Source organism: Patiria miniata, unplaced genomic scaffold, assembly GCF_015706575.1.
Source record: "Patiria miniata isolate m_02_andy unplaced genomic scaffold, ASM1570657v1 HiC_scaffold_20, whole genome shotgun sequence".
Lineage (NCBI taxonomy): Eukaryota > Metazoa > Echinodermata > Asteroidea > Valvatida > Asterinidae > Patiria > Patiria miniata.
In genome coordinates this window covers 23,987,262-24,004,118 of record NW_024037059.1, presented here as the reverse complement: position 1 = coordinate 24,004,118, position 16,857 = coordinate 23,987,262, and the positions used below count along the sequence as shown (strand labels likewise).

The following is a 16,857-nucleotide window of genomic DNA, read 5'->3' as shown; positions in this document are numbered from 1 at the left end:
AACACAAAATACGGCCTTACTGGCATCTAAACATAAAACGTAAGAATAATGTTTCATGCAATTCATTGCCACTTCATTTTACATTCAGTCCAAGTAAATTATAAACATCCTGTTGTTCCATTAACATTTGAGGGCCACATAGTTCTTCATGTGAGTTCTGTAACTTCAGCTGCAATCAATCCTTTTTAAATTAATTACAACAAAAGTTACAGAACTCACTTGATTTTTGTCTCTGTCTATAAACAGGCAGCCTTGTTAAAAATCAAAGTTCAGTATCTTTTGCACTGGTACATCAGACAAAAAATGGACCTGAAACATAATGACGTCATGCAGTGTTTATATGAGCTACCGGTACATGGGACAGTCCACTGTCCAGGTTACGAGGTTGTTTTTCTTGGCATGTACAATTAACTGATTCTTTAATCAAAGTTGTGCATGTTAATTGCGTAACAGTACCATTTTTTGGTGTCAAAAATAACAAACACTGGGCATATGACTCTTCAAATAATTTAAACCCTGTAAAGGCGATAATGGAGGGTTCATACTGTAAATCATGTGTATGTCATGAATGTGTATGTCATCATGTATACCATGCAGGCATGGCACACATGAGTTTTGTCCCAAATTCCTCAAAGACTTCCTTGCTTAATGAGCTTCAGTCTCATTTAGTTAAATACTGGTTATGTAACATGTACTTCAATAAAAACTTTTACAAATTTACTGCATAACATCATTGTGTTTTAGGGGCCATTCAAAATTTTTGATGTTTTAAAATTTCGATTTTTTTTTTTCCAAATTGTTTTGACCCATCCACCCACCCACCCACTCACCCACCCACCCCAATTTTCGATCTTAAAATATTGATTCTCCATTCAATAAAAAATATAACAAATATCCAGTTCAGTGACGGCGGAATGCAGCTGCAGTCCGTATACAGTACCTTACCAACAACACGGCCCACTGGCATTCCCGTACGTATAGGGAATCCACCTGGAAACACGTAAAACTAGCCCAATTTAAACAGTAATAATAAGTATCAGCTCGCTCTAACAAAAAAAGGTAACTTTTGTCTTGGCTTAAAGAGGTGTAATGACTCCCATTATTTGTGAAGTTTATTTAGAAATTTCAGTCATTTTTGATAGAATTTTTTTTTTAACTCAGTCTCAACGCGCACTTTCCAGACGTGTGGGCGTTGCCATGTTCATTGCACGCAGATACCATGCGCATGCATGCAGGTTGCCCAAGTAGTCTTGAACACAAGTAGGTTTATTTCGTTGTCGCGATTCGTAACCGACCCTCGTGGCGTGTATTAAGACAAAATAAACCTGGTATCCCGCCCCATTTGCACGGCGCACTGATTTTATGCATGCTTTAAGTCTAACTTCACTGGTCCCCATGCATATGGTGCTCCAATGGACGTATACACAATACAAGGTACATTGTACATGTACTGGATGCATACTGTACTCGTACGGTACGGGCAAAGGGTTTACGAATCAGAATGCAGAGAGTTGAATTGGCAAGTCAAAAGAGCTATTTTCTATCTTTTTAATTGAAAAAAAGTGAATTTTCGATTAAAATTTTTTTAAATAAATTAATTTGAACCACCCACCCACATTTTCGAGAAAAAAAAATTGAAATTTAAATACATCAAAAATTTTGAATGGCCCCTTAGGTCTGTCATCTATATTGAGGACTACCGTACATGACAAATTATAAAATATTGGTGTTTTTTTCAGCAGATGAATATTTAGGAGAAGAAAGTGTACAAGATGTACATGTATAAACACACATACCGGTACATGCACATACAATACATCATCAAACGCACATGTATCTGACGAAGAAAATGTAAATCTCACCATACACATGGGTGACATGAAAACCAGCCATGGTTGAAGAAGTTGAGGTAACAGGGACAAGGACAGACGAACTATGGCTAGGCTCACTGGACATAACACTCGAGGTAGGGTCACTGCTATAGTCAAATGGGGTTTCAGTTAAAGGGGCTGTTGTCGCTCCAGCAGTAAAAACAGGGGTATGTCTACTGGAGTTTGTAAGAGACTCTGCATCAGATGTATATGTAGTGAAACTAGAGTTCAGTGCAGGACTAGGGGTTTGAGTATGGGCAGACAAAGAGCCATTTCTGTTTTGGCAGATGCCTGCTGACAGCCAATGGTAAGCACAATCAAAAGGAGGGAAAACAAAACAGTGAATCTAATCAAATACTGTATTGCTTAGTGTCCCAATAAAAATAACAAGGTATACAATACAGATATACATACTACATGTACCAAACGGATTCATTGAAAGCAAGATGACTTGTTCTGTGACGCAACCAAAAATGGACAAAGTGTGTACCAGTACTTCACTAGGAAAAATGTGTACTGCAAGAATAATATAATAACCATTCAGATTTTTTTTCAACCCCGAATCAAAGAATATCAGGTTTGTTTGATAACAAACACTTTGTGACAGATACAAACTTTTGGTTCCGACTGTGAATTGGCATCTCAAACTGATACAAAATTAACAGTGAGAAAAACTGAGCTTCAGTTATTTAGCCATCAGTACACATATTTCCCTTCTGAATCAACAAAATGGTACCATCACCAGGGCAACTGAAGGACAAGCAAATGATCTAATGGTCTCAACATGCGTGCATTACATTTGTACAAAAAAAGTCTCTCTCATTCAATACACTAATCCAGTAAGCCCTTCCCCACTACACACGTAGGCAATTGACACAAGCTCCTCTCCAATGCATCACTGCATGTTCCAGCCACACGCATGTACGCATGTCAGACTTTTGTGCACAAATGTCGGACATAAATCACGGCTGTGATTAGTCAAAACACCATGGGGCAGGGCTTAACGGATCGGTCTATTGATGTTCATGAATTTGTTGTTACATCCATTCTATGACTTTCAAGACTTTATCAGTTAAATGCATTGCCACCGTAACGAAAACCACTATACCGAGCATTTGAACATTTAGAACATAAAGTTTGGCATCCAAACTTACATACTTTATTCTGAACATTTTCAATTTCTGGAAAATGCTTCACATTTTCTCAACTACATTGGGATGACAAGAACTTTATAAAAGTTTGCCAACAGCTGCCACTGGTGCAGTCTGTGCACACTGATACCCACACAATGTACAGAACAAGGTGGCAAATTGCCTTTACTTGACTATCCATGTATACAGTCTAAATTTCCTTCCAAACCCTCCCTCTCTGGCTGGCAAATTCAGTATCGCCTACATAGCCTTTGTCTTTTGATGGAATTTGACTAGTCACAGTGTTTACACAGATGTGTTCTGACTGTTTTTTTTTAAAGATATTTTTGACTGACTGTGACTGACCAAACTGCCTGTGACTGATCAAACGGAAGTGAGCTTTTATTTGAGAGATGCTGGCATTATTCACCGTTATCTTTTTACTTACATGATGTAAGCTTGACTCGCTCTGTGCTGAGATCAACAGGTATGTATTCTTTGAACCAGATGATTTCTGGGTCTGGGTTGCCTTCAGCCTCACAGTGAAGTAATATTGGAAAGCCCTTTTCTACAACATCAAGCACCGGGTCTCTTGTGATCACTGGAAAACCAGCAGGTATACGTGTACCTAGGGAAGAAAAAGTATGACACATTGTAACAATTCATGCACACATAAAAACACAGAGAAAACAATGTGGACAATGTACCCTACTGTTCACCAAACCAATGGATCATTTAGTACTAAATCTAACCCCCCCCCCCCAAAAAAAAGGTGAATAAAAAATAACAGTGTTGCTGTTGAAACCCCTCAGCCGGAGTCAAGTTATCATCCAGAAACCATTAACCTTTAATGGTTTCTGGATGCCCGGGCTGACGACTCAACGAGAAAGAAAAGTGTGGGGTGATGGCTTTGTGTTCCTTTTATCCCTTTTCTAAAGATTTCACATCCGGGGTGATGTTTTTCTATAGGTTTCACAAATGGGGTGATGTTCTGAAAGGACTATCACCCCACATGTGGGTTATGATCAGCACGACTCAACGGGAAGGACGGACGGATCGCTGGGGGTTGCTCTATTAACTAGCAGAGCAAAGTAAAGCACCATCGATATATCGATATTACTCGATTATTCGATATTATTTTGATATCGATATTGCCGATAGCAATTTTTTAATCATACCGAAATATCGAAAATTTCGATATTGAGGAATCACATCGAAAATGTGTCAAATTATCGTCAAAATAATCTCCTGTTTGTGCTTTGAGTTTAACATTTGCTGTATAATGAAATAAAACTCGGCGTCAACATGTGCTTGTGACTCACAGTAAAAACATGGCAAAATGCCAAGCGGCGTCGCTTTGTGCTCTGCGTTCGCTGGAATTCACGGTCTCCCCAATGTAAAACCTCAAAAGAAACTGCCCATTCTGGACAAAACTCTTAGTGATGACATTTGTTTTAAAATGTTTGAGCAACATGCTCGAGAGAAGACTGTGGAAAATTGGAACTTAACATTTGTTTTGTTTTTTGTTTTTAACTTTTGAATCGTTAACTTTTACATCGTACAATCGATATATCGAATATTCTCGATATGGGATTTCTGATATATCGATTATTAAAAATTCCGAAATCGACAGTGCTTACAATGTAGCAGAGTAACTCGCCTGAAACGTCACACCATGTGATGGTGAAAAAGTGAAACTGCAGGTAAGGCCAAAAAAACAAGGCTACGATTTCTGATATGCGCACGCATCGCCTTGGGTAATTATCACCCATACAGACTCCCACTGGTCTTAAACAGAGTGTTATAATACCTCCCGAAGTGCCCCAACACACATTTATTCTCTTATTTAACATACTAAATCCAAAACTAACAAAAAAAGAGAATGTTTGGCTTCCGTGCCGGTACGGTGAGAAGTGACGGACACGTAATAAATGTTAATGCAAAAATTGTCACAAGAGGGCGCCATTGATAAATAGTACCCTAATTTAGCTCTGGTTTTTGACAATTTCAGTGAGTTAGGTTTTTAGATAATCGCCAACCTAGTTTTCTATACCAAGAGATGGTATTTAAACATGCTTGATGTATTTTATAGGACATTTGACCATTTACTGTCCTGGAATATATACTGATGTCTGGGTCACATATGATTTTAAACCACTGTGTAGCGGCCGGTCAGTTGTAGCGTAGGAACTGAGCACCTTGCAACCTATGCGAAGCCTCACCCGTTCCATATGGCATGAGGCATCATGAGCTACTTGCAGCCTGTGCGAAGCCTTAGGCTTATGGCCGTAAAGTAGGAGCATAGGAAGGGAGCAACTTGCAGCCCATGCAAAGCCTCACTCGCTCGCTAAGACGTGAGCTACTTGCGGGCCGTGTGAAGCCTCACGCTAATGGCTGTATATATAGTAACGTAGGGATCAAGCAGCTTGCAGCCTGTGCGAAGCCTCGCTCATTCAGTAAGGCGTGAGCTACTTGCAGCCTGTGTGAAGCCTCACTCGAACGGCAGGGGTAAATAGCCTCGTCATTGGAGTGAGCAAGTACCGACAACCAACCAAAATGTCACCAAAATGTCACCAAATGGTAGAAACAGACGGACGGTAATTTTAATAGTAGAATGAAACCATGAACTTAGCAAAGGAATGGCTGGAGAAAGATTTTGAATGATCAGAAAATATGAGTGATTTCGAGAACACATGACTTGCACCTTTTTAACTGGGCACCAAAAAACACACATTTTTTTTATCAGTGCACAGTTGGAAGAAACTTTCAAAATGCATGGTATGAAAATGTTTGCCACATTCTTTTCTGGTAACGTGAGTTACCGATGAAACACTTATTGCCAAGCCAACAGAACTTTATTCTGTTGGCCAATTTTCTGTTTTGCATTTTAGTCCTTTCACCTCTAGGGATCTTCTGTAAAAAAAATCCACCCTAGATGCTTTAACTCTACAGAATAAAAGCACATAGTTGACAGAAAACCCCTTCCAAATATAGCGAGTTACCATGGAATTGTCCCTATGGTCTTTCCGTGTACAAAGTTTGATCAAGAGTTTTTTAACAAAAGTGCCATACAGAAAAATATTGAACAAAAGTTTATGGCATTTGGGATATACCCAAAAAAAGGGGGGGGGGGGAGGAGGAAGGAACAAAAAATAAGAATAGAAAAATATAGCTGTTAAAGTTTGTGGAAAAACCAATTCTGATATTATTGTAGCCAGCATGCCCAGTGGTCAAATTTCATTGTATATGGCATTCTAAATGTCTCTTACTTGTATAAACCTGGAGCCTTGCAGTGCTTCTTGCTGTTCCAGCGATGTTTGAAGCAATACAGTGAAATTCTGCATCATCACGACCATCTCTTAATGGCTCAATCCTCAGAACAGATCCAGAAGGCATAGGAAAGATTTCAGATCTGGTGTTTTGGGCATTGCGAGATCCTTTTTCCCAGCGGAACGATGGTTCAGGATCACCTGATGCCTGGCATACAAATACTATGACACCTCCCTCAATACCAAACTCAGATTGTAGTTCTCTGGTGATCACTGGAGGCTGAACTGTAAATTCAACAGCATAAGAACATTGAGCAAGTATTTTCCATTATTAAAGAATGTGCACTATTTGGTTAGGTCTAATGGTTTAAAGGTATATCAGTTATCATTTGTGCATTTTGTTTCGTTTGAAGCAACAAAAGTGCTCAAAATCTAGAGAAAGGTGCTTAACAACTAACTTGATAAAGTTTTAGCTCAGTGAATGTTGTATATTCTGAGAAAACAATATTCATGGATCTCAATTTCAATTCAAAAGTTGCCAAGCCGTGATTTGAATTGCACCTGAAATCAGCGTCCGGGACACGTTCTCATTCAGCTGACTGCAGCTACGCTATGTCACGCACTGACCGACAAATTTTAGAAACCGTGCTCGCATGTGCGTCGTGTCAATGATTGCTTTTAACCAAGTATGTTAAAAAAAAATTTTTTTAAATGGTCAGTTGCTTTTTGGATATCTGCAAACGATATACACTACCTTTCAGCCCTGAGCAATAATTCATTCGTGGCCATTTGCTCAGCACACAGCTCACCGTGTGCAGTCAATTTTTGCTGTGTTTTCTGCCTCACGAGGCCATGAGGCAAACATCTGTCCTGTTTAATTTGTTTTGCCTCTCGAACAATGTTCGGTCACCCGTTTTCAAAATTGGGATAAGTCCCAGCAGCATTTGAAGGTCTGGTCCAGTTGTTTTGCAAATTCTTTTCAAGTCTGCTGGCGTTTGTCCCTATATTTGAAATCATGTGACCGACAAACGAGGATAATCTGGCCAGAAACCAGCTTGTCCCTAAAATAAAGTTGCCGAACTTACGTTGGGGGCGCCATTTTGAAATCACGTTAACAGAATATGTGCTTTCATTGGCTAGTTAATTTTTTTGGGCTCAGCAGTCAGCACGTAGCACAAGTTGCCCGCACACGTTGAGTTTTTTGCCTCGCGAGGAGAAAAAAAAATTAAACATGACAGATAATTGCCTCACAGCCTAGTGAGGCAGAAAACGCAGCAAAACGCAGCTGCATACTGAGCAAATGGCCAGGAATGACTTTTTGCTCAGCAGATAGCTCTCGTGTGCGGCAGGCTTTAGGTTCGCCCTAACCAGAATTCCATCTCGAGGTGTGTTCCCATTGGATTTATTTTGAACCACTGATCAATTTCAGAAAAATCATAAAATAAGTCCAAGGGGGACCGACCTGTTAAGTTATGAACAATTTAAGTGCAACTACAGTAGTTTTACAGGCGAGTCACAATGAGATTACCTGAGTTGAAAGAAACAAAAAGTCGCATGGGAACACAACTTAAACCAAGTTCTTATTGGTGACAGATGACTGCATCATTATTCCTCATATGTTTGCATTATGTACATGATATACATTTTTTTACAACTGAATGGGGCAAAAATATTGTATTTGCTAGTATTTAATCAAAACAAGAAATGTACAGATAAGGCCCCCCCCCCCCCCCCCAAAAGGTTTTGGTTTTTGGTATGCACGCGCATCCCTGTAGCCATGCATGTCGGAAAAATTAAAAAAACATTTTTTAATGTAAGATGATGTCTCAAAACCGCCAAACTCACTGGTTCGACTGAATCGTGCTGCTGCACAATTTAAACCGTGTTTTTAGATGGGGTAAGGATCGATTACAAGCTTAATGTGGCTTCTCTGGGCTCCCATATATTTTGCACAGAATAGTCGGGCACAACTTGCAGACGGTGTTGTATTTTTGTGATTGTGTGTTTGGAAGCCAGACGTGTGTGTGTGGAAGCGATGGTCGTATATCTGGAACCTGTAAAAGCTTTTTAATTAGCGCAACGTGTAAGGGAGCAGACTAATGACCAGCCTGACAGCACAGGCACGATGTCGATGTTGCTGCATGGTCTGACGTTACCATTTTCACTGATTTTTCTTGACTATCCAAATTTCCCCAAGAGAATGTTTGTGTCGGTCAAGATCGTAAGTGGGTGCAGAATCCTCAAGCCTTATGGCCTTAATGAGGTCACCTCAAGCTCCACCTGGAAGGCCTTTAGAGTTTTAAGGGGATTGAAGCATCATCTGCAACATCAGCCGACATTTGAAGAAAAAAAAGTCGGGGAAAAAAAAAATGTTGGTCGCCGCAACACTTTTGGGGCAAGCTTTTTTTTTTGCCTAAAAAGGAACACGTATTTTTACCTGCTACACAGAGATCTGACATCCAGACAAGGGTTACCAATGCACAGATTAACAAGCAGTTGGAAGAAAGACTATCACGCTGCCTCAGCGACATGACTGCACACCTTGTATGTAGCTGTCCTCAGTAGTAAATCTGCATGGGTTATAACAAAAATTCAATTGATGACATCATCATGTTACTTTCCATTTTGTATATTGGCAACATATTCTATGTACTCAGCAAGTTTCATGATGATTGGACCTTGTCTTAAATGTGTTATAAAAATCACATTTCTGATTTTTCACATATCTTTGAATTTTGCCACGTTTTGTTCAACAAATATAATTTAAAGGTTAAAAACAAATAAAAAATATTTGAAAAAGCTCAGCAATTTATACAATTTATTGTTTATACATACGGTAGATGAGTTAGTTGGAAATTTGCCCCCCCCCCAACATATTATCAACAAATCAACAAACAGATTAATTCTGTTTATTTTCTTCGCTGTTAAGATTCATAAAATGTGGACACATTTTGGGCCAATGAAAGCATTATAAACATTGGTACTCTAGACAAAACACGCCACACATGCATTTATACAGCCATAGATAGTGTGCAGCCAACATCTTTGTACATTTGTTATACATTTGTTATACACCATTCTGCGGTTTGATACCGATTACACTTCTAAGTTGCTCTAGTTGTTTATTTCCAGACCATTGACAATAGGCACGCGCACGCGTACACAGGCTTAAGATTTTATTTTGACTGTCCCCCCCCCCCCCCCCAAAAAAAATAAATATTAGAGTCTGGCGCTGTCACAGTTAAGTGGACACTTATGAAAAATGTTTATTAGTTATTGAGCAAATTGCCCCAAAACTCCAGGTTGGGTTTTTTTTTCAGGACACACTGTATTAAGAAAATAAATTTATACAAATGCTCTTCAGTCTAATTCTAACGATTTTTTTAGTCTTAGAGCCAACCCTTAGCCAATGACAATATTACTAACACCATACCACAGTTTAATACTCCTTATCTACTGTACCATACATTTTACATGTACAACGGTAATGGCCCATTCACAAGGTCAGATTACCATACATAATATACAGATTTGACCATACTTCATAATCATATGACACCTCTTTATGGCTACAAAAGTGTGAGATCAAAGATTAAAGATGAAAAATTCAGAAGATAATTTTATGTACAGGAAATGAATCAGCATGAATGTAAGGACTACCGTACAAATGTACAACACCCCCCCCCCCCCCATTTTTTGATATAGGGCTTCATTTTTTTTTCGTTTAAGATTATACATGTTGGTCATTGTTTGGAATTTTCAAGTGCACAGAATTGAGCAAAAATGTGTGACATCCATCAGTCAGGTAAGATATGTAAGAACATCAATCCACATGTAAGTTCTCCAAATATAGGACTTTTAAAATATGCATCTTTAAGATGACGTCTCATGACCCATGATGACATCATCATGACATCACTCCAGTTTTTTTCTGTAACACGTCTCTGTCAATGTATATCAAGTTCCAACCCGATCCGACGTGTTGTTATTTTGGAATAAAATTTAAAATATACAACTGTAAGATGTTGTCATAAGTAGACCATTGATGACGTCATCATAACATCACTTGTCTAGGACTAACCTAACCTTCTAAGGGTCATTGCCTAGTTTGAAGTCAATCAGATTGCACTTTGTCATTTTTTGCTAGTAGAAGAAAATGTAAAAGTTTAAAAATTAATCAACAAAATCAGGTGATGACATCATCATGACGTCACCTCGGATTTTGTATATTACAGGGGTGTGAGTGGAGCTCTAACAAAAAAATAGCTGAAAATAGCTGAACCTACGAGCGCGAAGCCCATACAACGTGGGGTCCAGGGCCAGATTCAAATGTGTATTTTAGTGTTCTGGTATAAGAAAAGATCTGTTGCTGAAATTAATTATCAATTAAGAAAGTCATTAACAAACCGAAAGTACGTCCCACCAAAATATACCAAGCGGTAAAAAGTACGGCAGGCCGGCCGACCATGCATGAGTGAAAGCTGTCTTCGACAACCGGCTGTACGTGATTGCTGCATGCCATGCTGCATGCCTTCCCCATGGACCACACTATTTGTGGTAATAAAAGGGGTGTACTTTCTTGGGAACAATAATTACCAATATTTTAGCTGTAAAAAAAAAAACACACACAACTAATACTTTTTATGGAGTTCAAAACATTTCTTTATTCGATAATCAGTTGTTCAACGTCACAATATAATTTTTTTTTCTTGAAATGTATTCAAGAAACGATGTTAAACTCAAAACGGGGGCTAAATCACCCCTAAATAAATTAATGGATTCGTCCATAAAAATTCATGCATCATGTCGACTGTTTTTGAAGAAAGTACGATCAAAAACTTGAATTTTTGACGTTACTACTTGTTAGTAATCACAACAATTTGATAAGTTTTGTTGTAAAAACGGACCTTTTTATTCTTAGGACAAAACAAATCAGCATCTGTTGCCATAAAGCAAGATTTGTAGCGCTCCAGTCAGACGACACATGGGTGGGTTGCATACTCTCTCAAGTGCTGCAGGAAAATGTTGTCATTCGCTGGCGCAGGCTGCTGGGCCATGCACTAACATGACTAAGTTTTAGGCCGGGGACCGGAGGGGCCAGCCGGCAGCAATTCCTGGTGTTTATTTTGTATCATCAATTTCCATATTTGTTTGTAAGAGTATCGACTGTAAATGATTTGATGTAACTTTTGTGGCCCTTTTTATAACTTTCGTAGTGTAAATGTAACTGGTTCAGAGCATTTTGACTAGAATTTGGAGGTCTTACAACATTGAAACTGCTGCGGTCGGTGCGACTTATACGCCGGTGCGGCTTATACGCCGACTTCAAATCTTAAATTGCAGATTTGTGCTTGCTGCGGCTTATACTCCGCACGGCTTATATTCAGAAAATAACGGTAATGTCGAAAGTTGTTTGAAAATACGTACCAAACGACACACTAAAGTTAGCAGCCGCGCAGAATGCATGATGCAATGCACGCATCAACTGCCCCGCATCATGAAGCCCTATATCGGTGCAGCGACAAATTACTAGTCTTATTTCAAGGCTTTAAATTTGCAATGAGATGTGTACAAAGTGATCTTTTGGAGGTTTACAGCGAGTTATTGTGGAGATCATTGTGTGTCACTACTTTAAGTACGAAAATAACAAATACAGGGTGTTTCAAAAAAAAGGAAACCCAACTTCAAAGAATGAGCATGGACAGACGATAGGTTTACTGGCTATAAAACTGGTATCATCTGAAAGCGTAATCTCTATGCTTTTCAATGATACTATGTTTAGATTTTCTGAGTCATGCATCAGTGAGCATTATTGTCTTGAAAACTGGATGCAAAAATGCAGTTGGTTCACTTTCATTTAAAAAAAAAAAACACTGGGCAAGGTGTGCCTATTGTTACGAAAATGTCTGTGAAATGGCTTGAATGTTAATCCTCGGGAAAATGGCACATTGTTTTGAACTGGCTTGGTCAAAACGAGAAATTCATGACAAACAATAAAATCCAGTTTTGAAACCAACCCGACTTGTTTTTTGGTTTCTTTTTATGCACTCGTGTCTTCTTCTTGAATACTTATTCTCATGCACACCTTGCCTATTGTGTTTGACATGAAAGTGAACCAACTGCAATTTTGCATCGAAATCTCATGACAGTGGCGCTCAGTGATGCATGACCCTGGAAATGTAAACATGGTATCATTGAAAAGCATAGAGATTACGCTTTCAGATGACAACAGTTTTATAGCCAGTAAACGTTTAGTCTGTCCATACTGGTTCTCCAAAGTTGGGTTTCCTTTTTATTGAAACACCCTGTACATCTGCTTCCGATTACATGCCTTTCAAAAATAGGGTCGGTCGGTAGAAACTTTTTTTTTGGCAAATTTTGTTTATACAGATTGAATGGGGTAGCCTGAACTGAGTTTTAGCCTGAACTATTTCCATTACACTTACGAAAGCTATACACAAAATGGCCACAAAAAGTGAATAAAACCTACCTTAATTATTGTCAATATATTTACGTACAATAATTCTTAAAAAATCATGGAAAATTCAGGTTGTTTGCACCATATGCACAACGCTAGTCAAGACGGGAAGCTGGCCAAAACTCCGAAGTGTATGATGCACTGTGCATGTGTGGCGCGCGGCACGCAGACGTAGACCTCGTTTTTACGGTCGAATATTTCGGGAAACACGCTGCATGTATCACTCCAAATACGAGTAGTCAATGCAATTTCAAAATGAACTCTTGAACACAGAAAATACATACACACTGTACACAGACAGGCTAGATCAATTGTGTGAATTAACTTGCAAAAATGTTCTTTCTCGACCAGTTGACAGTGCACCACTGCCTGCAATGCATAGCCATGCTAGCGCTAGCCATGCACAGACTGGTTACTGCATTTTCATCATATCTTCTAAATTGGCCCCTGCGCGGCGCGCGGCATGTAGACCAAAAAACCTACATGCGCCAAGAAAAAACCCACATGCACCATAATTGACTTACACCCGTCTGCTTCTCTGAAGGCATTCTTTCTCTTTGATTTATCGAACTTTCTACGGACAGCACACCCGTGAACGTGGCGTTGTATACAACGCCACACTGTTGTGGCATTTTGAACATGGCGAAATTGATCCGCCATACATAATTTCGTACACATGTTGAGTACTCACATAAAAAGCTAAATTTGCCTTCCCGCGTGTTCAGTATGTGTCATTTCGACGAAATTTGCCGTCGATGAAGACCCATACGAACGTGTAGAAATTAGATTTTAACCCGACAAGTGACACAAGTTACCCAGGGTCATTTGCGTGCAAAATTATCAGAGCCCTCCGAGCTACCCGTCTGCTTCATGTGGCGCATATGATAGGCGGCGTCCGATTGGCCAATAACAAGACCACGTGATAAACGCAGCTAATAATTTGGAATCGCACTTACGATCCGGACATAAGGAATGCCGGAGCGTCAGTGCAATACCAAATTATCCGCAGCATGTATCACGTGGTAAATCACATGCATGATCGGAGGAGGTTGCAGAACGTCGGGATCTCCAAATTTTACCGCGTACTCTGAATCTGCTGTGAGGAATAATTTATGGATATATAAAAGAAACAACACGTTTGTACACTATCTGGTCAAGTATTCAACAAACTTTATTCTTATTCTCACTCATTTGTAAATAGTAAATAGATGCATGAAATGAGTATTTTGGTGGTTAAAAAAGTTACATGCACGTCGTGCATGCTCAGTAAAAAGCTACGCGCACAAGCAAAAATCTACATGCACTGGTGCATGCGTGCACCCAGGTAAATCGAGCCCTGTCCGGAACTAGGAAAAATCCGGAACTAGGAAAACGACTGTAATTAGCTGTAAAAAGCAGATTTTTTTTCATTTTTGCCCTGAAATCCCGGTAAAACCTTCACTTTCCACATTTTTTTGGCTGTTAAATAGTGCTGGTCATGCTGGTTAAAGTTTGTGCTTCGAAGGATACGATCCGAGTGAAAGTACGTCATTTTTAGGAAGCACGCATTGCAAAATATATGTTAAACACGAGTGCGTAGAATTAGGGGTAGACCCGTGAACGTGGCTTGTAAACTACGCCACGCTGTTGTGTATTTTCGAACCTGGCGAACGTGTCCCTCTGACTCCCTCCGTTACACACACTGGACTTTATTTTGCCCATGTAATAAGTACTCACATATGAAGCTGTCTTGAATTCTATTTGTATGTCAAAACTTGCATTTGACGAAAATTGAGGAAAATTCTGGCCCCGGTTCATGAAGTCCGTCCGCTACTGCTAGCTGCCATTTTCTCCCAACTGACGCATGCGCATTGCATTTTAATTTCGTATGATTCGACGGCTGTTTACTGTCGCAGCTAAAACAGACATCGTTTTAGACAAGTTTCAAGTCCTTTCCTCTCTCACCGCACCGCACGCGGTCGCACGTGCGCCCGCGTGTGTGTGCGCACACGTACTGTACACGAGTTGAGCCGAGCAGCCAATCGTCTGCGGGGTGTTTTTTTTTCAGGGTTGCGACATGAAACAGCCGTCAATCTGTCCAAGCGACTCGGACGCGTCCGGGGTTATTTGTCAGGGTCAGGTTAAAATCTAATTTCTACACGTTCGTATGGGTCTTTACTGATGGGCAAATTTCGTCGAAATTACACAGCCTAAACAATCGGACGGGCAAATTTAGATTTCTAGGTGAGTACTCAACACCCATACGGAATTATCGGATCGATTTCGCCAGGTTTGAAATGACACAAGAACGAGGCGTTCTATACAACGCCACGTTCACGGGTCTAAATTAGGGGTAAACCTTAATCTTTAGGACACCTCTATTTTTAGGGGTTCTGTTCAAAACTGACTTTTGCAGGTGACTGTCCAGTACCGAAGTTACTTTTGCAGGCTAAAGCAGTCTTTTTTTCCTCAGATAAACTCATGTTAGTTGTCATTTTGAAAGCACTTTCAAAGAAAATGTGACTTTCCTGCCTTTTTTTGCAGTTTGCCATCTTGCTTTTTAAATATATTTTCTGTTTGTCATCGTCGTCTTTAACCCCTCATAAATCAAATCCCTGCCCTCTTTAAACAAAATTAAACCTGCTGATAGTGATATTAAAGAAGGTGTCATTGCCAACTGTTCAAATGTGTCAAGAAACATCAGAATGTCACTTTTGACATGTTTGAGTGTCATTTAGTCAGCTGTTTTGGTGAGTCTTTTAACCTTATAGGAACGGGGTCCTAAAAGTAAGGATTACCGAATTAGGAGCGCATAGCTTTAGGCGGTCTGATGATACACAAACCACATTCGTTTCGTGAACATTGCGTTTTGTCGTTGTCATACCTCCAAATTTCCCTCAAATTAATTCAAAACCCTGCCCTTTATCTACGACATAGGCCTACCTGCATGTTCTTAATGCCGCCAACTAGTTTGATATGATAGGTCAAATAATTGTACAGTGGATTTTGTTCCCTTAGGAACCGGGCCCGTAGTATACACGATCACGATCGCCATACATGTATGTCATCATGGTCATAGGCGTAGTATGGAACGCCGTATTATCGCGGTACTTATCACGTTTCTCGTTCGGAATAGAGATTGCCCACTAACCTTCCAGAATTGTCCTGTCTTATGTGTAGTATAACTCTTCCTTTTTAAATTATTATAAAAAATCCGACGGTGGTGTGGTTTATTCCGTGTACGATGCCTGTGAAAATAGACATGCGCAGCGTTTGCGAACGGAGGTGGACTCCCTATTATCGCGGTATGCGGGAAGTGGTTTTTATAATAATCCCAACTTTTTTGTTCATAGTTTATCTTTGACCAAAACACCCCCTGAATAAAGTCTGATATTTTCCCTGTAACGTTCAAGTTGATTAAAGACAAAATGTCTGCAGGATGATTTCTTAAGACCCTGCCCTTCCCCCGAAAGGAGAACACAAATCCCTGAGGCAAGTCTACTGATCGGCGATTGAGGGCGCCATTCACTTTACACGGTGTGCCGTTTTATTTTCGCTAACGCGCGGTGCTTATTTTGATCCCGTAAAAGTTGTTACGATTTCGCGCTGCAAATATCGTCGTTCGACTTCATTTTACATTTGCAGCTGAAGAATGGGAACCAGACAATGGAACTTTCATGGACAGAGCGCAATTAAAGATTTATGTTAAAATATAAACGGTACCTTTTAGCAGACACGGTGAGGGGAAAATTTTGCAAGTTTTGGAAAACTTAATATTTATTAAAATCTAAAAATTAATGTGGCCTGACGTTGCGAACTTAGCAAGTTTCTTCTTCAGAGGCTAAAACAGAAATGACAGAGGTACAACATTAACAAGGGGGTGCACACAAACATGCAGGGATGAAAGAAGAAACACAAAAGGAGGATTAGGTGGGAAAGGTGTGGAAAGATGCAGGGGAGGGTGGATGAGAGAACAAAGAAACAAAGGGAGATGGCAAACCACAAGGGGTCTGGTATGAACAGGGGGGGACCAGAAAGGGGAAGGATCAAAGGTCACAGGGAGTGGGAACGGACAAAAGGTGTGGGAGTGAAGGGGGATTATGCGGGGGGGGGGGGGGGGGGGGGGGGGG

General features: G+C 40.0%; 1 protein-coding gene across 2 annotated transcripts in view; it reads right to left on the bottom strand.

Annotated features, from left to right (window-relative positions):
• Positions 1-8,861, bottom strand: part of LOC119728262 (receptor-type tyrosine-protein phosphatase S-like) — an 80,305-nt gene extending 71,444 nt beyond the window's left edge. For both annotated transcript variants that reach the window (XM_038200424.1, XM_038200425.1), the window contains exons 1-3: positions 8,708-8,861; positions 6,271-6,555; positions 3,450-3,629 (exon numbers count right to left, since the gene is read on the bottom strand). In XM_038200424.1, the coding sequence (XP_038056352.1) occupies positions 3,450-3,629; positions 6,271-6,555; positions 8,708-8,801 (559 nt within the window). In that variant the 5' untranslated portion in view covers positions 8,802-8,861. The remainder of the gene's footprint in view (positions 1-3,449; positions 3,630-6,270; positions 6,556-8,707) is intronic.
• Between the last annotated feature and the right edge of the window lie 7,996 nt (positions 8,862-16,857).